Source organism: Topomyia yanbarensis, chromosome 3 (assembly GCF_030247195.1).
Source record: "Topomyia yanbarensis strain Yona2022 chromosome 3, ASM3024719v1, whole genome shotgun sequence".
Taxonomy (NCBI): domain Eukaryota; kingdom Metazoa; phylum Arthropoda; class Insecta; order Diptera; family Culicidae; genus Topomyia; species Topomyia yanbarensis.
In genome coordinates, this window is record NC_080672.1 from 95,035,700 (window position 1) to 95,058,080 (window position 22,381).

Below are 22,381 nucleotides of genomic sequence, written 5' to 3' on the forward strand. Positions count from 1 at the left end.
ACGTACACCTACGAGCAAAATTTTTTTTTGTTTCGTTTTCAATCCGCGAATAAATAAATTTTGCTTGTTGATGTATATGTTAAATGTAGGCATGTATTTAAAATATAGTTGAGGTAGAATGTTTTAGTATCGGTCTGCAGGGGTGCAAAACCATTTTTCCAATAATTAGCCAAGGTGACATCATATATAGTCGAATAAGATATTTATTGTTTTCTTGTAGTTATTGTAAGGATCACCATGTTACATTGGTATCAAAAGGAAAGTTACAGGAAATTGCTTGTTCATTTTTACGAACCGACTATTCTAGATGCAGAAACGTGAATAACTTATAAAGAGGGCGAAATTTCCCAAATCAATTCTTTTTGTTGAAACAAAATCTAAAATATCTTTAAGACTACATTTTATGAGCGTTTTGATTGGTATTCGAACTGAGTAGGCGGGTGTGATCAGATGTGTTTTTTCAATCTGGCATTTTTCCAACCGCTCCTCCAAGATTTTTCAAGACAAGAAAATATATATAATTGTAGCTGTGTAGCAAATGGAATATACAATGGATTTCCTACCCACCAATGTGGTTCCGTGTCTGGAATTCTGGGGCTAACCCTGGACTACCGGTAAACCAGGTGATGCGGATGGCATTCCGCCGGAAATCTCCCCAAGAGCAGCATTAGGAAAACGTCCTACCATCTACATCATCATCTATACACAACCGAAGCCGAACCACATGAGCTCCAGTCGGATCCAGCAAATTTGTCAGCATCGGTGGTTCTTTTGCGGAAGTTGCCCGGACGAAGTATCTTATCACAGTACCAGTGGCACTTGGGCAGCTGTCAGAACCGACGAAGAAAAGCGTGGCTGTCACACATCACGGATGCCGTATAGAAGATAGTTGATGTTGGACCCTGCATTGTTTGGTGAGCTCGTTCCGATTATGTTTTAATTTTCAGGCACCGTCATTAATTAAGAAACAAAATCTGTATGACATTCCGTAGGCTTGTACCCCAAAAGGAGATTTTATTTCGTCTTATTTTGATACATTTTTTCACGATTCAGTAGTATTTAATCGTTTGAAAAGTTGTGTAATACAACTCATGACATCTTAAAAATTGAGAAATATTTAGCAAAATTCATTGAATTTTGTGAAAAAAGGTTTCTGAAGTATTCAGAAGCAATGACTTCCCAGTCGATTTTTAGTATCGGTTTGGCCTCTTGTGAAATATACGGTACAGTTATTTGTTTTTTCCGCCAACGCTCAACGAACGCGGAAGGTTTCTGTTTTCGTGATCCTGTACTGCCTATTAGGACATAGAAGTCCTGTATGGATTTTTGTCGAAGGTGAGTTGTGTTGGTTTGTATTTTTATGCGTTTTTGCCTTTCTCATATAGAAAGGTTATGCAATCACTCTGAAAAACGTCAACCTAATCCCGGCCCGGAGGGCCGAGTGTCATATCCCATTCGACTCAGTTCGTCGAGATCGGAAAAAGTCTGTATGTGTGTGTGTATGTATGTATGTGTGTGTGTATGTGTGTGTGTATGTGTGTGTGTGTGTGTGTGTATGTATGTGCGTATGTGTCAAATAATGTCACTCATTTTTCTCAGAGATGGCTGGACCGATTTGCCCAAACTTAGTCTCAAATGAAAGGTGCAACCTTCCCATCGGTTGCTATTGAATTTTGGATCGATCGGAATTCTGGTTCCGGAATTACGGGTTTCAGAGTGCGGCCACACAGAAATTTCTCATATAAACTATAGGAAAAATTAAAAACTGAATTTTTATTTTTGATGCTAAATGTGTTCAAGGTGCATGAAACGTCGAGATTTGATGCAAACTCGAAAAAAAAATTTGACTACGATTCACTTTTTTGGATTTTTGGCTCATTTTTGCCTTTCTCATATAGAAAGGTTATGCAATCACTCTGAAAAACGTCAACCTAATCCCGGCCCGGAGGGCCGAGTGTCATATCCCATTCGACTCAGTTCGTCGAGATCGGAAAAAGTCTGTATGTGTGTGTGTATGTATGTATGTGTGTGTGTATGTGTGTGTGTATGTGTGTGTGTGTGTGTGTGTATGTATGTGCGTATGTGTCAAATAATGTCACTCATTTTTCTCAGAGATGGCTGGACCGATTTGCCCAAACTTAGTCTCAAATGAAAGGTGCAACCTTCCCATCGGTTGCTATTGAATTTTGGATCGATCGGAATTCTGGTTCCGGAATTACGGGTTTCAGAGTGCGGCCACACAGAAATTTCTCATATAAACTATAGGAAAAATTAAAAACTGAATTTTTATTTTTGATGCTAAATGTGTTCAAGGTGCATGAAACGTCGAGATTTGATGCAAACTCGAAAAAAAAATTTGACTACGATTCACTTTTTTGGATTTTTGGCTCATTTTTGCCTTTCTCATATAGAAAGGTTATGCAATCACTCTGAAAAACGTCAACCTAATCCCGGCCCGGAGGGCCGAGTGTCATATCCCATTCGACTCAGTTCGTCGAGATCGGAAAAAGTCTGTATGTGTGTGTGTGTATGTATGTATGTGTGTGTATGTGTGTGTGTATGTGTGTGTGTGTGTGTATGTATGTGCGTATGTGTCAAATAATGTCACTCATTTTTCTCAGAGATGGCTGGACCGATTTGCCCAAACTTAGTCTCAAATGAAAGGTGCAACCTTCCCATCGGTTGCTATTGAATTTTGGATCGATCGGAATTCTGGTTCCGGAATTACGGGTTTCAGAGTGCGGCCACACAGAAATTTCTCATATAAACTATAGGAAAAATTAAAAACTGAATTTTTATTTTTGATGCTAAATGTGTTCAAGGTGCATGAAACGTCGAGATTTGATGCAAACTCGAAAAAAAAATTTGACTACGATTCACTTTTTTGGATTTTTGGCTCATTTTTGCCTTTCTCATATAGAAAGGTTATGCAATCACTCTGAAAAACGTCAACCTAATCCCGGCCCGGAGGGCCGAGTGTCATATCCCATTCGACTCAGTTCGTCGAGATCGGAAAAAGTCTGTATGTGTGTGTGTATGTATGTATGTGTGTGTATGTGTGTGTGTATGTGTGTGTGTGTGTATGTATGTGCGTATGTGTCAAATAATGTCACTCATTTTTCTCAGAGATGGCTGGACCGATTTGCCCAAACTTAGTCTCAAATGAAAGGTGCAACCTTCCCATCGGTTGCTATTGAATTTTGGATCGATCGGAATTCTGGTTCCGGAATTACGGGTTTCAGAGTGTGGCCACACAGAAATTTCTCATATAAACTATAGGAAAAATTAAAAACTGAATTTTTATTTTTGATGCTAAATGTGTTCAAGGTGCATGAAACGTCGAGATTTGATGCAAACTCGAAAAAAAAATTTGACTACGATTCACTTTTTTGGATTTTGGCACATTTTTGCCTTTCTCATATAGAAAGGTTATGCAATCACTCTGAAAAACGTCAACCTAATCCCGGCCTAATTTTTCGACTCGTTTAGGGTTTCTGGATTTTAACAGGGGCGTAGTTGATGGTTTACGGAGAGGGGTTACACCCCCCCCCCCCTCTACTGTTCGCGCCCCTCCTTTAAAAATCTCCTTAAATCACCCCTCAGACCACCACCCCAACCAGCCCTCATACCCCTCCCTTTCAACCCCATCATCTTTAAACCACCACTACATTACAAAGCATACCAATTTAAGCTGGGGAGTCGTTCGTTCATGAGACTTTCGCCCTCCTCACATACCCACCCCCGCATGACAAAATGAGTTAGCAAGCAGATAACATTGATCTAATGCTGATTAGGCTAATGAAGTATGATATTTTTTTGTTTCAAGTGTTTCACCGTCGACACGTAGCTCATCAAGTTCGTGGCTGGCATGCCATTGTGTATAAGTGCAAAGTGTACTAAGAATGTAATGGACATTTCCACGATTATGTTGAACATAAAAAGTCTCCGTGCCATAGTTTAGAGAAATGAGAAAGGCACAATTGCACCGCTAGGTGGATTAAAACAGGTTTTTTTGTTTATATTACCACTAATTAACCGATTTCGCCAATTTTCTCTATTTTTTCAGAGAGCGAGTAAGGGCGCTATATCCCTGGCTCATTATCCAGGGCAGGGCTAAACACTTCTGTCCCATCCCAGGAAGCTAGGACCAAAGGAGTGACATTAACCCTCTTAGCAAAGTTACTCCCAACGATTTATCAAACCCCCACCAAATTGTCCACGTTTCTTCCTTATTCAAGGTTCAAAATAATCCGTTGATTAAGTTATTCATTGAATGAATAATTTGAGTGCCGTATAATTTTGAATCATCTTTATTTTGTACGCTGCACAGTTGGCCTGGCCGCTTTAATGCTTATGTCATATTCAATATGTGCCACAAACATTAATAATGACAAGAAGAATTGTGGACGAACGTTTGCAATTTTCCAGGATCCCTACATGTATTGGCTGTGTATGTGTAGACTAGACTAGACTAGACTAGACATTTTATGAGCGTTTTGATTGGAAATGGCCTTATGATCATAGTCTATGAAAATACTTGAATTTTTGTCGTCAAATAGTATGAATTTTAAAAATATGTTTATCTGTATTTATTGTTAGTTTCTCCATGGTGCAATTACATTAGAAGCATTTCTTTTCCACGGTCATAATGACTCTGTTCACCACTACTAGTAATTGTGTCATTGGCTAAGAGATTGTCATTGAAGTATTTTGACTTACCTGTGGATCTTCGGATTGCGTCATACAAATTCTATTTGCTTAATACAAAGAAGGATTTTTTTCACATTTGTGTTTATTTTGGAGTTTATATCGATATATAAATTTGATTTCGAGTGTTTAAAATGGGTAAAACACAACTAGCTGGACAGAAGCGCAAAAAGGTTGAAATTTCGATCGCTAAAAAGCTGCAGATCATTGGAGATTTATAAAATTGACTATACATCAGAGAGATCATGGTGAAGCATAACATACAATCTCGTTCAACACTGACAGTTAAGTATTGTTTTGTATTTATTTAGCCAAGCGGAAGCGCTTCAAAATACCTCAGCATCCGATTGTATGTTTGGTTTCTGCAAAAACGTCAATATCATATACCAGTAAGTCAGGAAATTTTACAGGTTCAAGCACAGAAGTTTTTTAATAAAATTGTTGGAGAGGGAGAGTTTGGCAGTCGCGGGTACATTCACGAATTCATCCAACGACACCAAATTCGTTTGTTAAAGATCACAGGGGAGAAACTGTCGAGTAATGTCGCGGCTGTGGAAGATTATGTCAACAACTTTTCGAAAAAAATGCGCGAGAAGCAATTGCATCCATGCCAAATTTTCAACGCGGATGAAAGTGGATTGTATTTTAGGAATACTCCAACTAGCTCGTTTGTCGATAAGGATGCTTTGTCAGCTCCTAGAAGAAAAGTATCGAAAGATCGACTTACTTTCATGCCCTGCTCTAACATGGATGGGTCATTGAAGCTTCCGTTGATGCTAATTGGTAAATCGAAAAATCCAAGGACTTTGAAGCATGTAAGACAGCTTCCTGTCTATTACGCGGCTTCTAAAAATGCTTGGATGACGCAGTTTTTGTCCAAAAAATGGTTTCTTGAAGAATTTGTTCCTCGCGTTACCAAATTTTTGCAAGAATCCAATCGTCCTATTGAGGCCGTGTTGGTTCTGGATAACTGCTCTGCCCACTTCAAAGGTGGAGAATTACAGACTGAAGATGGGAAAATTTGGACCGAATTCCTTCCTCCTAATACAACCGCTGTTGTTCAACCGATGGATCAAAACATAATTCAAATGATCAAAGCGCGCTACCGAAAAATATTAATGCAGGAGATAATGGGCAGATCTGGCGACTTTCGCGAACATATTAAGAATATTAACATTAAAGATGCGATTTTCTGGGTGGCTCAATCATGGGATTATGTCCCAGCAGACGCAATAAGAAAATCCTGGGATATGCTTTACAATCCAGTAGATTGTGATGACGAAGACGACCTGCCATTATCTGTACTGCAAGATAAATTACGAAATATTTCTCAAAAAATTCTTGAACCCCGAACTCAGGACGAAGAAAATGACGATGTCGAATTTTTGAAGGATGATGATATTGTGGAACGTGTTCTTAATCCTGAAAACGACACCAACATATACACCGGAGATGATTCGACGCTGCCGACCATCGAGGAAGAGGGGAATTTTTCTGTTGATGTTGCTGATGAAAATGAAAGTGTCCCAGTTTCGCATGAAGCTGCAATAAATGGATTGAATTTGATATTGAGATATGCTGAAGAAAATGGATGGCCACTAAGTTCACAGTTTAGCTTGCGTCAAATGCGTCTGGGTATTTTTAAAACAGTCACTGGTGACAAATCACAGTAAATCGCATGGTGAATTATTTCTTTTTTAAATTTATCCGAAAAAGTGGCTTTAATATTGAAAATGAATTTGAAATAAATAAAAAAACATAATATGTTCCCTTAAATGTGCAAATCATAAATAATGTCTTTAATTAAACTGTAAATTTAAAACTTGTGTAAACAGACAGAGGTTCGCCAATTTTGGGGGAATGTTCTTTTTCTCATCATTTACAACGATTTGGTGTAATGGGAACTAAATTTTTCCAAAATAGTTCCATGATAGGTAAGTTTATCACTAATATGTGGATTCATTTTGTTTTACATATTTTTTATAGCTTAATTCGACATTAGGAATAAAAAAAATAACATTTCAAATTTTTTTTTTATGTTTCGATAGTACGTACGTTTCGATAGTACGTACACTAAACGAAGCGATGGTGTACTATCGAGGTATACCTGTATGAAGCATTTAGGTTAGTCCTCGTTTCGTCTCTTAGCAGACAGATCGTTTCAGAAGTTTGATATGGTGTGCGTTCAGGTGTTAAGAATGATTTTCCACGGAACCGATCGCCATTCGTGGTAATAAATTCTGTACACAAGTTAGACGAAATAAAATTCGGGAGATGGATACCGGCAACTATCCACCAACTACCAACCGGGTACAAAATCGGGACATTTCAATGCACGTGAAAACACTGGCATGAAATATTGTGTTGATTTTGTTTGAGAATCTCAACACTGTATCTCTGAATGATACACAGTTTGCTCATCACAAACGAATATGTTTTGAATACCAGATTTCACGCGATAAATTGCACCTGTTCGATTGCAGCTGGCTTTCTCTAAACAAATGATTTTTTCCGTTCTTCTAGTTTACCTTCTCGCATCAAACGAACCGATTTTCGTTTATTTTCTACTTCATCACCCTGCACGATCAGACATCGAAACAACGGTTCGATAGCTTCCAATATTTTTCTCCAGACAATCAATGGTATAGATTTCAGTGATGGGTATACTAATCATTGAAAATATTTATATACAGTCTACACAAAATCCTCCTCACGTCACCGAAAGCTCAATCAATTTCGCATTCCCAAGTTTTCCGCAGCCCCAAGTTATCCACCATTTCGTCTCTCGTTCCCCGTTCAATCGGAGCGAATCGGCTGGTTGGCTATCAAAACTCAATTTCATCAGCAACGGATGTTGTTCGCCATCATCGTCGAGACCCCGTCAGATCCGGAGCCGAATTCGGGTCAGTTCGATGGCTAAACCGGAAAAATATTCCTACGGAAGCGATATTTGGAGAACAACAGCTACTAAGTAGAAATCAATAGCCTCCGGAAGTTCCGGACCTGCGTTAAGCTTCATCCGAATCTGAATGCGCCTGGTGGGGCCGTAATTAAACTGTCCGATTTTCTCCGAGTCGTTGATTCAATTTATTTTGATTCGATTTCGCCGGATAATATCATTTCAACGTTACTGCATATTACCAGGAAAGGGCTTATGAGCTATCTCGAGTTGCAGGCAGTGTTCATCATCGTTTCATTTGGCGTTTGGCATTTCAATTTCAAACGTGGTGGAATATATTTATTATCTGAAACTGTCTGTATGTGCCTGCTGCTAGTTTTGCTGGAAATGGATTTGTTGTGCCAATTATTGCGAACATCAAAAAGCCGTTGCTGATTTTGAATATTTTGTGTTTGTTATTAAATACCATATCATATATCAGGAATGTAAAGAAGTTGGCTTTTTATTGATCGTCGGTCAACTTATTTAATCGTACTTCTATCTTCTATCCATGTCACACCATCCTATTTTGTGGTACACTCATTTCGTTCACAGTTAGGAGTAACGGAACTTTCCCATATGTTACACGTACACGTTAGAGTGACACGGGTAGTATTTTTTGTTTGTGTGCTGTTCGCAAGCGGTGCACTTCTTGGCTTCTGATCTGTACGAGATGAGGAAGCCGACTGCGAAGAACATTATTCATAATACACAAAGGCCGACTTATGATGTTATTCATAGATTTAGGAGTATTAGTTCACAAAATCAAAACAGTCTGGATACTTTCTCGTGAACTATTTCACGAAACTCGGAATTTTATTCATGAATCCGTACAATCCTCGTGAATTAATTCATGATTCTTAATTAACTAATCACGATCCATTATCCGTGCTTGAGAAATAGTTCACAAAATCATACGGGACATCGTAAGATACAAGTCGTTTAGTGTGTTCACGAGTAGGGGAATAATGGTTAAAACACTTTTTCTGGGTTACCACAAAACCAATAAAACTTCACTGAAGTCTTTTTTATGCGGTTTTTTAATGCGACTTTTTATGCGGATTTTCAAAGTTATGTGATTTTTTTTATACGGATTTTTAAAGTTATGCGATTCTTTTCACGCAGCTTCCTTTTAATTTTTAGGGCATCACCTGAAGCGATTTTTATCGAAAGATAGATCCTCATTCCTCATGAATGCGCATGCTCAAACAAAAGACATAAAATGTTTATATTTTTATTTTAGATTATTAATTACTAGTCTTTGGGTTAAGGATGTGAGAAGCATTCATGATGTCAGTGAAAATAAAAACAGAAAATGCCTGAAAACCTTTTTACCTTTCTCAAAATAAAGGTTATGTAATCGGTCAGATTTTCGACTTTATAACCGAGGCCCGCAGAGCTGAATCTCTTATACCATTAGACTCAGTTCGGCGAGATCGGAAAAAGTCTCTGAACGTGTATTTTTTTTTACTTGGTGGTAAAGCTTTTACGCCGACCCGGCACACGTTCAGTAGTTAGACCATACTACCGATTTCGTCCATCGTGTGCCAGAGTGAGGGACTCAGAACAGAGAAGATAACTCTCAACCATATTCCTCTAAACTCCACCAAGAAGTCCGACATTTGCCTGATCCCCCGGATTCCGTTTGAAATTACTACTTCGGGGGAGGCGTGCTAATGCATTTCACTTGATTCCAGGTCTAGCTGGTCGTGCTAGATTTCGCTTGTATCATAACCGCCATATCAGTCCTGTATGGCATTGTATTCTACATGCCTTCCTCTCTACGTTGACTAGTTGGATGTCGTGGTCGATCCGGCGATTCCGGTTGGAGGGTGGCTTCCGGTTCACTGGTGCCCCGCTGACCCTGGTGGTTTGTCGCGCTCGGTGCTACTCGGCGTAATCCCCGACGGTGGAGCTAGCCTACCTCGGCGGAGAGTTCCCCGACGAAAGAATGTCTCCCGCAACCGTTGACGGACGCGTTATTCTTCCTTAGATGCAGTCCGGCAGAATGCCTTGGTCAGTCCAGCGATTCCTGGTGGAGGATTGCGTCCGGTTCACTGGTGCCCCGATGATTCAAGCCGGCGATTCGCTTCGGACTACTCGGAATCCCGATTGTGGATCTTTCCTACTCCGACGAAGGGTTTCCTGGCAGTGGAAGATCGATCTTCCGAAACCGATGCTACCCGAGCAGATGCCGTTCATTAACAATGATTGATTGCAAAGTCGGAAAACAAAGTGGCTTCTTCTCGGCACAGCGTGTAAAACCGACACCCAATGGGGGTAAGATCGATATCCCTTTAATTTATTTTCTCCCGACTTTATAAAAATCTTTATCTTTTTAAAAAGTGATGTATGCGTGATTAATAAAGTGTGAGCATTGGTGATGCAAATTAATGCTTTTTGTAGCTTCATCATGTAGTGAGGGGAAAAGAGTTCGAAAGCGTAGTATTATAAACAAGAGTATTTTATGCTACAGGCTTATTTCTTGGTATAGATATTTCTAAGTAATCTTTGCGCACATCATTGTAACCTTCAGTGTCATTTTATTTCGTAAGAGAAGATTTGCAAGTGTTCTAAATTCTGCTGATAGGATTCATTCATTTATGTGTGACACACATTTCTTAGTAAAACTACATGGTTCAGACGTTGATTTTTCGGGACTAGGATCATCACGATCTACCGGGGTATAAAAGAGATCATTGTCTCACTGTGATGAAGTTCATCTATGACAAACACTAGAAATTCGGTTTGATGAGCTTTTTGCAGAAATAGCAAAATCTACGATAGAATATGATAGGAATAAAATCAATTTTTTGATTTTTAATGAGACTTAAGAAATAAGCACAATAAAAGTATTTCTGTGTATCTCTATTATTACTATAGTGTGCTAACAGTGTGATTGAAGTGTCACAAAAGATCCCAGCCTTTTGTAATGAATCGTAAATAATCACAACTATGTTAACAGCGTGTCGGTTTTATCCCAACAGCGGACATTTTTTCTTTAAAAACAATAAAAAATATTGAATGCTCAATAATTCAAATCGTGACTAACATCCTAAAATCAAGAACATATATCACACTATTCGTGATTAAAATATCAAAAATCGTGACTAAGATCCTGAATTCATGAACATAAATAAACATACCACGAAATAGAAATCACGAAAATCGTGACTAAGATCTTGCAATAATGAACATAAATCACGCTATTCTGACAGAAAAATCCGATTGCAAACTCATGAATAAAATATCACGGTAACTTAATGAGAAATCACAAAAATCGGGCATAAGACCCCCTGCAATCATGAACATCGTTTAATTGTCGGCTGTGTATTCTCAAATCGTGAACGAGGATCACAACAAAAACTAAACATGTCCAGAGAACAACCGTCGTAACCCTACCAAACATTCGAATGTAACGCCATGTATATATTCGACGTAAACTAGTTTTTGTAAATACAAATAGTTTCATGAATACGAGGTTTATTGTTCATGATTTCAGGAACTTGGTCACAGTTTTCGTAAATCCTTCAGTTCACCAAATCGTGGTCTTGTTTTTATGAATTTATGAGCGGATTTTTTCCGCGTATCGAGTAACCTAGGGTTAGAGTTTTGTCACTCTTCTTTTTCCTGCAAATACTTCACTATGCCGATGGTAGGACAAACAAAATCCGCTTTCGCCTTAAATGGCTTCCGTCAAATTAGTAAGTAAGTCGCAGCGGTTCTCTTAAAATCTCGACACTTACGGAACATTGCCTTATCAGCGAATTATATAGGATATTCTACCCATTGTTTAATCAATTTATACTATCTTTCAAGTGGTGAATGATAATGATCATTTGAAGCATATCAGTTAATTAGCATATCACTTTATTCGGTTCAGAGTTCACTAGCCTACCACTTCAAACCAGCCACTGGCGCACCATCTGCCATACTTAGTATCACAGACCGGTCGTAATCGCAGCTGATGTTATTTCCGAGATACCGAACCAGTCAAAATATCAACATCACGCTCTGCAGTCAGCACGTGCCAAAGGTAGTGAGTATTAATTGATAGGTCCGATTATTTTTCGATATGTGGGAGGAGGGGTGTAACTTAGTTAACTTATTTTGACTTGTAATTATTTTTTGATCGCCATTTTTGCAGAAAAATGACCACTAAGAGAAATGAAATATATTAAAGACAGACACATTTTGTGGAGCGAATTAGTTATAAACAAAGAATAAAAAAACTAGGGCTAAGAACTTGACCTACTTTCAGCAGTCATTTCTTCTGAATGTACTGAGAGTGATAGTAAGTTTTTAGCTGGTTCGCTGTTTCGCAAAATACATGGAATTATTATTAGTATTTTTTCTGGTCTAACAAAGAAAACGTTTTATCCTTACATCCTTATTCATCGCTTTTATCGAGATAGAAAGATTTTCAATCCACTATCTGGGGCTGAGATCGTACGTACAGTATGTAAAATAATTGAAGGCACCCTTGCTCTTTCCTTTTTACATTTCTTACAAAAGAAATGTATAGGATTCGCTCAAACTTTGAAAACTTTTTCCGAGGCCCGGAGGGCCGAGTCTCATATACCAATCGACTCAGCTCGACAAATTGAGACAATGTCTGTATGTGTGTGTGTGTATGTGTGTATGTATGTATGTACAAAATGTCATGTAATTATCTCAGCAATAGCTGAACCGATCTTAATGAAACTAGTTTCAAATGAAAGGCCTAACGTTGCCATTTGACACTATTATTTTTGTTTTTCGATATGTTGTTTACTTTCTGAGATATGGGCGATTTTGTCAAAACACAGCAGGTTTTTTGCAAATAACTTTCGAACAACACAATACAAACTGCACATAAATAGAAAGCTTGTAACAATACCTTTCTAGAAAGCTAAAGATTGTCTAAATCCGTGCACGAGTGGCGGAGATATTGAACATTTTGTATTTTTAGTCCTCGCTTACCAATTTCCACTAATTAAAAATGAGATTGTTTCATACAGAGTATTGCTTTACTGGTGTTTTAGGGGCAAAACTAAACCGATTTTGAATATCGGGGTATGAAAACACATCTACGTGATTCAAGGAATTCGATGTTGAGAACATTTTGTGAATTACCTTTATAATAAATGAACTATTTCTCAAAAATCAATATATAAGTTCACTTCAAAGACAAAATAATGTGTTGGTAAAGAAACGGTGAGTTCTAGCATTTATCTCTTGGATTAGGCATTGTGTTCAATCATGAGGTTAATGTTGGATGGTATATCAATACACAGATCAAAAAGTAATTCACCTAGTAGTGAGATAAAAGATTTCTAATATAATTATACTGGTGGCGTTACCGAAAGCAACTGTATGTTTGAAGCCCAGAAATCTAGCGAAAATTTAGCTCTTTTGCAAGATTTAGATTATACTGGTTATGGCGCAAAAATTACTACTTACATTATTTATGATAAGAATGTAAGAATCAATATATCACAATAATATACTAAAAAATAATGTCGCTGCATTAACCATCGTTTGCCATTCCTCACACGCCTCCCCCATCTCTCTCTCTCTGTGTCTCTCTTCTACCGCATCTATCCAGCTATTTCTGTATCCATTTCTAAGTTGTGTGTTCTGCCAATCTGAAATATTTATTAATTGTAATTGCGAAAGTTTGAGAAAACAAAACTATTTTTTATCTGCTGCTACATCAACTCAACTTTAATTCAATTGTGTTCAAAGCCTGTATCTACACTATAATTAAGGAAATTCATGGCTATATCAGAAAAACTGGGTAATATGAAAGTTTGGCGATGAAAATTTTCAAAAGAGACATTCCACGTGCGATATTTAAACTATTCGTAGCTCAATTGAATTTTGAATGAAACATATGCTCAAAGACTGAAAGCTGAAGCCAGCAGGATTGGACTTGCAATCAACGTTTCGAATACAAAAAACAAGAGAGGAAGAGGTTCTAGAGACGACAATGTGAACCTCTCACCCGAGTTCGGATTGACGGTGACGAAATCGAGATGGTCGACGAATTCATGTATTTGGGCTCACTGGTAACCGACGATAATGATAACAGCAGAGAAATTCAGAGACGGATCGTAGCGGAAAATCGTGTCTGCTTTGGACTCCAGAGGACGCTCCGGTCGAACAAAATTCGCCGCCGCACGAAGTTGATTATCTTCAAGACGCTGATTAGATCGGTGGTCCTCTACGGCCACGAGACCTGGACTATGCTCGTGGAGGACCAACGCGCCCTTGGAGTTTTCGAACGAAAGGTGTTGCGTACCATCTATGGTGGCGTGCAGATGGAAGACGGAACGTGGCGCAGGCGAATGAACCATGAGTTGTATCAGCTGCACATTCGTTGTATTGGTACGAACTTTCATGAAAAATAACGGATCAAAGACCAAATATATCCACAAATTAGATCCAGGAAAAGAAGTCTCCCAAAGTACCCATTCTCGATGGGGGATGCAACTACAATTTGTCTTCTAACTTATCGTCGTCTTTATCTGGATATACTGAGTAGTTTGAACCATTTCTTTTTCACAGTATTGGTCTGTATAGGACTTATTTATCCATATTTCCTGCACGAGAATTCCGAACGAAACAATATGAAAGCTATAAGGATGAATGGAAAGAGACTGCATTGCAATCAACTGAATGCACGGCTTTTATGATATCGACATAGCCTAGACATTTCACACTATTTACTTCAATGCAAATAAAAACTTTGAAATATCTACCTGTCTCATTCACGAATCGCATTCTCCCTGTCGTTCTCTGTTCAATTGCGCGTTAAAATACTGGACCAGTAAATTCTATTCTGTACATAAATCTTTTTTTCGGGAATATGCGACCAAAAATCAAAAACTTCGAATTCCAAAGCAAATTGAACGTTCCAGGTTCCTGATAACTAATTAAGGTCCAACAATAAAGTAGAAACACCAGATAATCTTAAAACGACGCCGTCAAGTAAAGAAGCATGAAAACAAAAAGAATAAACCCAAAAAAAGATGGGAGCCCTAGAAAGTCCATTGCATATTTATTAGCCTTTTCTCAGAAGATGGGATTTTCAAAACATTTCAAAACTTTTTGATGCAATGGTTTTCAAATTCGTACAATCCGGTTTATTCATTTACTTTATTCAAAAATGTTTTAGTTTCAAATATATGACCATTTCATTTCAATTAATTATTTCATTCAGCATCTTTTTATTCGTTTTGTTCATCTGCGTTCATTTTACTTATTTTATTCGTTTCATTCTTTGGATTCATTCTGATCAGTTCATATCATTCATAGTTTTCATTGTATGCATTTTATTAATTTTTTCCAGTTTATTCATTTTGTTCAGTTTCTTCATTTTAATAATCTGACTACTTTTTCAGTTTTAATCATTTCATCCAAATAATTTATTTGATTCAATTTATCTCTTTATATTAATTTATAACCTTTTACCATTGTTCAATTTTTCATTTTAGTCAATGCGTTTAATTCTGCTCATTTTCTTCTTTTTATTCATTTTATCATTTCAGCTCATTTTGTTTATTTGATTCGTTTGTTTTATTTATGCATTTCATCTCTTTTTTTACTTTATTCATTTTGTTCATCCATTCTTTTTATTCATTTGATCCATTTCATTAATTTCATTCATTGTATTCACGGGATGAATTTGATTCATTTAATTCATTTGATTCATTCAACTAATTTGATTAATTTTATTTATGTGATTCATGTGATTCATGTGATTCATGTGATTCATGTGATTCATATGATTCATTTGAATAATTTGATTCATTTGATTCATTTGATTCATTTGATTCATTTGATTCATTTGATTCATTTGATTCATTTGATTCATTTGATTCCTTTGATTCATTTGATTCATTTGATTCATTTGATTCATTTGATTCATTTGATTCATTTGATTCATTTGATTCATTTGATTGATTTGATTCAATTGATTCATTTGATTCATTTTATTTATATCTTTAATTTTATGCATTTCATGTTCAGTCATTCGTTTTATTTCATTCAATTTGTTGGTATGAGTCAATTTATTCTATTAATCTTATAACTGTTTCTAAATATAATCTTAATTTTTATGTAATAACCTAATTTGATTCGTGTATATTATAATGTTGATTTCCATTAATTTTTCTACTCATTTTATGAATTTAAAAACCTATTGATTCATTTTTTGCTTTACTTTTTCATTTCGGTCGTTTTGTTGATTTCTATAATTTATTCAGTTTATTCGAGATTTTATTCGTGCAAGACTAGAAACTTTTTTCATCCCACCTCTAGTTGGGTGCCTACTTCTCATGAGTGCTGCAAACTAATCCAATAGTCAAATGTGTAAGAAATGTCTCATCCCACTGCTAGGTGGATTAAATCGGTTTTTTTACTCATACCACTACTCGATAACCACTCTTAACACCTCAGTAAACTCATCTAATATTTGTATCTATTTGCTCTGAAATGATAAATCAAGCCTTTAAAAATATACTCATATAATAAAACAATCCTTTTCGTATCTGAACTACGCTATGATACCTCCAAACATGCTACTTACAGGCCTGTTGCGTGCGGCTGGCCGGGTTGGTCCTTGCCAAGAGTATCAACCTTAGAGGGTGTGGAAATCATGATCTGCTTTCTAAAATAAGTCAGGATAAGTGTGTCATTTTCAGATACACAATTAATTTCTTGTTCGATAATCGATCTGAAGAAGAAAGCGAATGTAAACATCAAAGGGGCGCGCAGCTGAGACTCCACCACAGGTTTCAGAAGACAACGCTACGGAGCCGTCCATTCCATTCAGATTTATTCACAATGAATTACTTAAATGTAAAATGGATAATAGACAAAAAATAACGAACATGTTTGAGACTTCAGATTAAATTAATAAATTAACAAATTAATAAATAGTAAAAATTATTGCAACCTGTATGGCTCGTTTTCTCGGTTTCATAGAAGTGCCAGTGGGACAAATATGTGGTCATGGGCAATAAAGCAGACCAGCTCCTTAAAGTATCAAAGCTCATGGAGTAAGCTAGACCAACTATCATCGAGAAAACAAGCCCCTTGCTGTACATGGAAAATTGAAGTCTCTTTGGTGCTGGGAGGAGTTCCGTCATATCACAAAGATGCCAGTGCGCAACCTGTGCCCAATTAGTCTTGCACTAATTTGAATTTCACATGAGATTTTTAGTGTTCCTGGAAGCACTTGAAACTTATTTTGTGATGGAGTTTCCTCTAGCTGTTGGCATCTTAAGAAAAAAATTAAACCTTTACAAGAAATCTCATCTTCCTCATCTCAGTTTTTAGGAGCAATAAAACATGTCCCCACATGGGAATCGTCAGAGTCACACTCTTCCTGAGCCAATAATGATTTGTTGTTTTGCGGATTTTTTTGTCAGAGTTGGTCAGCCTTTAGCATAATGATGATGTGCTGAATGGCGTAGCTCTTTTTAGTATTTCTGCAAAAGAGTGTTTAGAGCGTCTTTTAGGGGACCTTTCAAATTCCTCGGGCGCTGTTTGTACGTATGGTAAAACTTAGATCATGTGGACTCTCCCAACAATATTACACGCCACATGCAAGCGTCATCCTCATGCTTCCCTGCCTATTTGGTTGATCTTAGTGCAATGCTGCAATGTTTGATGCGACAGCCGACCAGGTAGACAATCTTTGTCGAAGAAGACATAATAAAAAGCAAAGTAATGCTGTCAAAGGTCACCCGATGCGAATTTAATGGGACAGACCATTTTGTCCTGCCCGATGCTATTACCATCGCTAACGCTCGTTGGAGTAAGGGGTCCTTGAAATAGCAAATCCCGTGCTTCAGAAGATGCACGTATAACTAAATAGAACCGATGACCACACCGTCGACCTCAAAGTTGTGAGCTGGCTCGTAGACGCGGTAGCCCTTCACAAAAGACTTGTTGCCAGTAACGTCCTTTTCTTATTTTAAACAGCATATCACAATTGAATGGTTGGCGTCCAAAAGGGGTTAACCCACATTTTTTCCGCAATAGACATTTTTGCATTTTTTGATAGATCTAAGTAATCCACGGGTAGTGCTATTTAAGAATTTTGAAAATAATTTTTAGATTTTTTGCTATTAGCAGTAAAGGTTGATCAAGGAGATAGCCCCAGTACTAGCTGGCGTCCAAAAGGGGCTAACCCTATATTGAATTTTATGGAAATTCAAGTTTTCTCGTTGGTTTTCCGAGGTTTTAAGAAAAAGCAGTCAATCGATTCGCAATCACTTAGTTTTATGTTGTAGCTCACATATCGCTGCACTCGATATAATACTTTTTTAGTTGGATTGCGTTGTACGTTGACGTTTCGGTGAAAACAGTTCTTGAAGGTGGGTGCCGCTCACATACTTGCTATGTAAGGAAATTTTCTATCTAATATATATTTCTTGTACGATTCTATATTGTTGAACGTACTTTTTCGAAAGCTTCAGTGATAGTGTCATGTCTCTACATTGAAAGTTGACCGAGCGATATGGGATAAACAGAAAAACGGTTCATTGTGGTCGGAAAATTAAAAAAAGTGAAATCAATTTGTTCGGGCCGTTTAAACGTCACGAATGAAAATTTTGTGTGTAACTTTTAAACACAGCCTGCCTAGATAATATGGCAACACGCACCGCTGCGTCACGTCAGCGTAACAAACGCAACGCAAACGAAGCGCGCGAAAGGGAAGAAAAATGCTACCTGTATTGGAGGATAAATGGCATAAGGTATCGTACTTTCGTCGTGTTAAGACATGCAGTCGAAGATTAGTTTTTTTTGAGTGAAGCAAATTTAAGCAAGAGTAACACATGTAAATAGACGGAAATACATTATTAAAACTAAACGCAAGTGTTTCTATCCGGTTTCCGAATTACGTGGTGGAAAGTTCGCGGAGTTCGTCGGTTCGCCTATAATCACCAAGTTACAGTCCACTCTCGAACATAATTTGGTCCATCGAACCGAATCTAAGGTTGTGAAGTGCTCCGACGGCTCCGACTGTTACGGAACCGGAAGAAAATCAGCATAGTGAAAAATGGTTACGCAAAACGTGGTTTGGAAAATGGCCGCCACATTGGAATAGTACCAGCGCCATTTTGTTATGAGCTTGAAGACTGGTGTGCGGTAGCCATTTATAGTGTTTTTGTGAGTGTTGAAAAAGCGAGCATTGAGCGCTCTGGGAAACAAAGTGGATTTCTTCGTGGTTTCGATTTGACCATCTGTGCCCTTGAGTTACCGGTTGCGTGAGCATAGACTTGGCTGTGTTCCCAACCATCGTCGAGCATAGGGCTTGACCTGATGTGGTGTTTACGGTGGCATGTCGAAAAGAAGTGATCCAAAGCATAAAGAAGCAACGAAATTTGGAGCTAGTTCTGCACTTGGGCAGTCTACTCTAGATTTTTCGACCCCTCGCATCAAGAAGAAAAAGAAGAAGGTTAAGTTGACGGAGAAGTTGGTCTCCGGAGAGAACATGGATAAGCTCGTCCACCGCCGTGGCGTAGCCAAAGGTAAGGTTACTCGTATCCTCCATACTATGGCCCTTATTACGAGTATCACTTCACGGTGAAAACAAAGTGAAGTGGCAACAATGCTATTACGGGAGTCACCCTAGTGATAAAAAATGGAAGAGTTCATCCGAAGTGACAACATGGATGAACTCGGTGTTATTATGACTACCACGTCACCATCATTTTATCGAAAAAAATGACACTTCTCGTGATTTTTCTTCATCGCCATTTTCGAATGTGTAAAGCAGTCACGTAAAATGGAGTAAGTTCAAATTTTCCTTCTTGTTTGACTTTTTACTAATATTTTAACAATTTTATACTTGTTTAGGAAGAAAAAGACGAACAAGCGACAGTTTGCTTGCCTTGTAGCCTTCATGGAGAAAAATCCCGAAGTAGCCAGAGGAAGTAAGTTTGTCCAATCACGGGAATCAGTTACTTCTTTATGGTGGACAGTGACGGATTCGCTGAATAGTTTGGGTCCTCCCACTCGTTCCGTTGCAGCATGGCAAAAGGTAGGCTTTGTGCTTTCAATTGTCCCTTTTAATGCATGCATTTATTTGTTAGAAAACGAATTTTTCAAACTAAATATCGGAATGCTTCCTGCACACAACCTATACTTTTCCATCAATTACGCTTTCATTAATCATATCTAAATTTCTGCTTACCGTTTGTAGGTTTGGACCGACAAAAAGCTGCAACTAAAGCGAAAGCTGCAGCATAACAAGAATGAGTTGACGGCCACTGGAGGTGGGCCAAACACTCTACATTCATTTAACGACCTGGAAGAAACCATCATTCGTCTCCTTTCACTGGAGAGAGCGGTGAACCACGATGGTAAAATTTTCAACTATTACTAAATTTATCACCATAATTGATGATTGATTTGTGAAATTTAGGATCTGTTTTTGGAATACAACTACCACCTAGTGCAACTGAAATTGATGAACGCCCAGCATGTGTGCCTTGCGATGATGACCCGAGTGAGGAACCGAATGTCCCGGGCGACGAATCTACGCATGATAATGCAGTCCATGATGATGCGATTAGGAAGGGTCAACCAGCAACGCGCGTCCGTGGACGAATGACTAATCGGAATTACCGTAAAGTGCTGCTTGAAAAGCAGACTGATGATCTGAGTAAGATGAAGCGGCATGTGTCGGACTGCGCTCGATATTCGCGTAAATCGTACGATTTGCAAGGAATGCGATTCGAGCTTGAAAAGAAGCGGTTGCAGCTGGACGAGGAAAAATTTCTTTTCAAAAAGCAGATGCTACTGGAGAAGCAAAAATCTAAAAGCCAGCAGCTACAATGCCAGTTGCAACTGCTTCAGTACAAGAAGCAGAAGCTAGACTTTGAAATGGGACGGACAACAACGATTAATACTGATGCGCAGGATTATCATGACATGAACCAGGATGAAAGTGACGATTAATTTATTACTATTACTTTTTTCAGTTAGTTTCCTAATAATGTTAGTATAAACGTCATTGTTTTGAAGATGCCATTATAAATTCCATCGCTTTAAGTAAGTCGTATGTCATTTAATAAAACATTTATTCTATTCCTTTCTCGTTTATAGTTTTATTACATGATGCTCAAAATAACTTGGCTGCATTCATAAAATATTGTTCATGATTTCTTCTCTTATCCTAAACGCATCAGTTTGATTTCCATCCATACCATGTAATTCTGCGTCCCCTTCTCCATCCTGTAATTCCGGCTCGTCATAATCCATTCTATGCTTTATGCGAAGGTTGTGTAGAGCAACACACACATTTATTATTTGCGTGGCTTTTTCAGGCTTATAATATAGCTGTCTTGCTCCTAATAAGCATCGAAAAGTATTCTTAGCCACTCCAATCGATCTTTCCACTGTGATGCGAGTTTTGGAATGCACTTCATTGAACCTCGTCTGTCGATCAGTGGTACTTGTACCCGTACGAAAGGGGGTAATAAGAAATGGCGTCAAAGGGTAGCCGGCATCACCTATAAGAGATGTTAAATTCAAAACAAAGCAAGATTAATGAATTCGGCAAACACTAATTGAAATCTTTGACATTTCAATACACTCATTAACTTTATTCTCACCTAGTAACCAGAAGTTCCTCTCCCCGTTTTCGTATCTCTGTGATAGTAACTGATTCAGCGAACTACCATTCCATACAAATGAATCGTGGGAGGAGCCTGGGTGATTCGCATCGAGATACCGAATCATTAAGTTATGGTCACAAACCTGTAAAATTGTTCAACATCTACATTAGTAGAATGGATAGGTCCTACAACCTTATTTCAACTTTACCAACATAACGTTTAGACTGTAAAATCCTTTACGATTGTAAAACAGGTGCTTGTCGCGAGCTGGAGGTATGATGCTTACGTGAGTTCCATCTACGCATCCGATTACTCCTGGAAATCCAGTTTTAGCGTAGAAACCAAGTTTAATCGCATTTATTTCGCGGTCTTCGGATGGAAACTGAATTGCAACTTGGCAGACTTCAGTTTCAATAATGTCCAAAACGAGCTGCAACACCTTTGACATCGTTGGTTGCGCCAATCCGATAAATCTATCATTTCCTACGCCTTTCTGGTAGTTGCCTTCCGCGAAAAATCTCAAGGAAGCTGCCAGCATGATCGTCGGAGGAACTGATGTAGATAGTTGTACTGGATTGATTTTCGAATCGATTATATCCAGCAGGTATTTAAAAATCTCCTTGGATACCCTGAACAAACGAATAAAACTGAAAATGCGTTTAAAGCATGTAACTTTCTATCTACCATTTCAGATTTTAGCTAGAATTTTGTTTTCAAATACATACGATTTTTCAGTTTGATCCAACGGATTGGAAGTATCTCTAATGCGCCGACGATCTACTGCAAGATTAGCATATTCCTCCTCGTCTTCACTGTCTGTATCGAACCATAATTCTACACTCATTTTCAGATAAAAATCTCGACCAGTCAATTTACAAAAAAAAACACAAATTTGAACGACACGGAATTTTTTTTTATTTTAAGACTATTCCGAACGTCACATCACTGTCACTCTCACTTCACGGTATTCATTTTCATCACTTCACAGTAGGTGACAACGGTAATAGGTAAAAACAAGTGAAGTGACGTGTAGGTGAAGTGAAAGTGAACGTGTAAGTGAGAACGGTAATAAGGGCCTATATGCCCCGATGAACAGGAAGTGGCTCAGCTGACAGAAGCT

The 22,381-nt window shown here is 38.0% G+C and overlaps 4 protein-coding genes across 4 annotated transcripts in view; 3 read left to right on the forward strand and 1 right to left on the reverse strand.

Annotated features, from left to right (window-relative positions):
* Nucleotides 1–22,381, forward strand: part of LOC131693374 (prolactin-releasing peptide receptor) — a 359,374-nt gene that overhangs the window by 163,975 nt on the left and 173,018 nt on the right. The window lies entirely within an intron of this gene.
* On the forward strand, nucleotides 5,454–6,380 carry LOC131687079 (tigger transposable element-derived protein 2-like). Its single transcript, XM_058971120.1, has one exon. The coding sequence runs from the start codon at nucleotides 5,454–5,456 to the stop codon at nucleotides 6,378–6,380; it is 927 nt and encodes a 308-aa protein (XP_058827103.1).
* Nucleotides 19,428–20,602, forward strand: LOC131687080 (uncharacterized). The gene is made up of 4 exons (XM_058971121.1): nucleotides 19,428–19,432; nucleotides 19,499–19,682; nucleotides 19,845–20,004; nucleotides 20,067–20,602. The coding sequence occupies exons 1-4, from the start codon at nucleotides 19,428–19,430 to the stop codon at nucleotides 20,600–20,602; spliced, it is 885 nt and encodes a 294-aa protein (XP_058827104.1).
* On the reverse strand, nucleotides 20,745–22,105 carry LOC131693375 (putative nuclease HARBI1). Its single transcript, XM_058981140.1, has 4 exons — nucleotides 21,987–22,105; nucleotides 21,470–21,908; nucleotides 21,259–21,403; nucleotides 20,745–21,156 (listed from the first exon to the last, which is right to left on the reverse strand). Exons 1-4 carry the CDS (start codon nucleotides 22,103–22,105, stop codon nucleotides 20,786–20,788), a joined length of 1,074 nt encoding a protein of 357 aa, XP_058837123.1. The 3' UTR covers nucleotides 20,745–20,785.

Bases quoted from the DNA above. Each gene is read 5' to 3' on its own strand.
- LOC131687079 (XM_058971120.1), top strand. From the start codon at position 5,454: ATGGATGGGTCATTGAAGCTTCCGTTGATGCTAATTGGTAAATCGAAA.
- LOC131687080 (XM_058971121.1), top strand. The intron at 19,683-19,844 runs GTAGGCTTTGTG...TACCGTTTGTAG, and splicing joins CCGTTGCAGCATGGCAAAAG to GTTTGGACCGACAAAAAGCT. The intron at 20,005-20,066 runs GTAAAATTTTCA...TGTGAAATTTAG, and splicing joins GAGAGCGGTGAACCACGATG to GATCTGTTTTTGGAATACAA.
- LOC131693375 (XM_058981140.1), bottom strand. From the start codon at position 22,105: ATGAGTGTAGAATTATGGTTCGATACAGACAGTGAAGACGAGGAGGAA. The intron at 21,404-21,469 runs GTAAAGTTGAAA...ACAATTTTACAG, and splicing joins ACAGTCTAAACGTTATGTTG to GTTTGTGACCATAACTTAAT. The intron at 21,157-21,258 runs GTGAGAATAAAG...CATCTCTTATAG, and splicing joins GAGGAACTTCTGGTTACTAG to GTGATGCCGGCTACCCTTTG.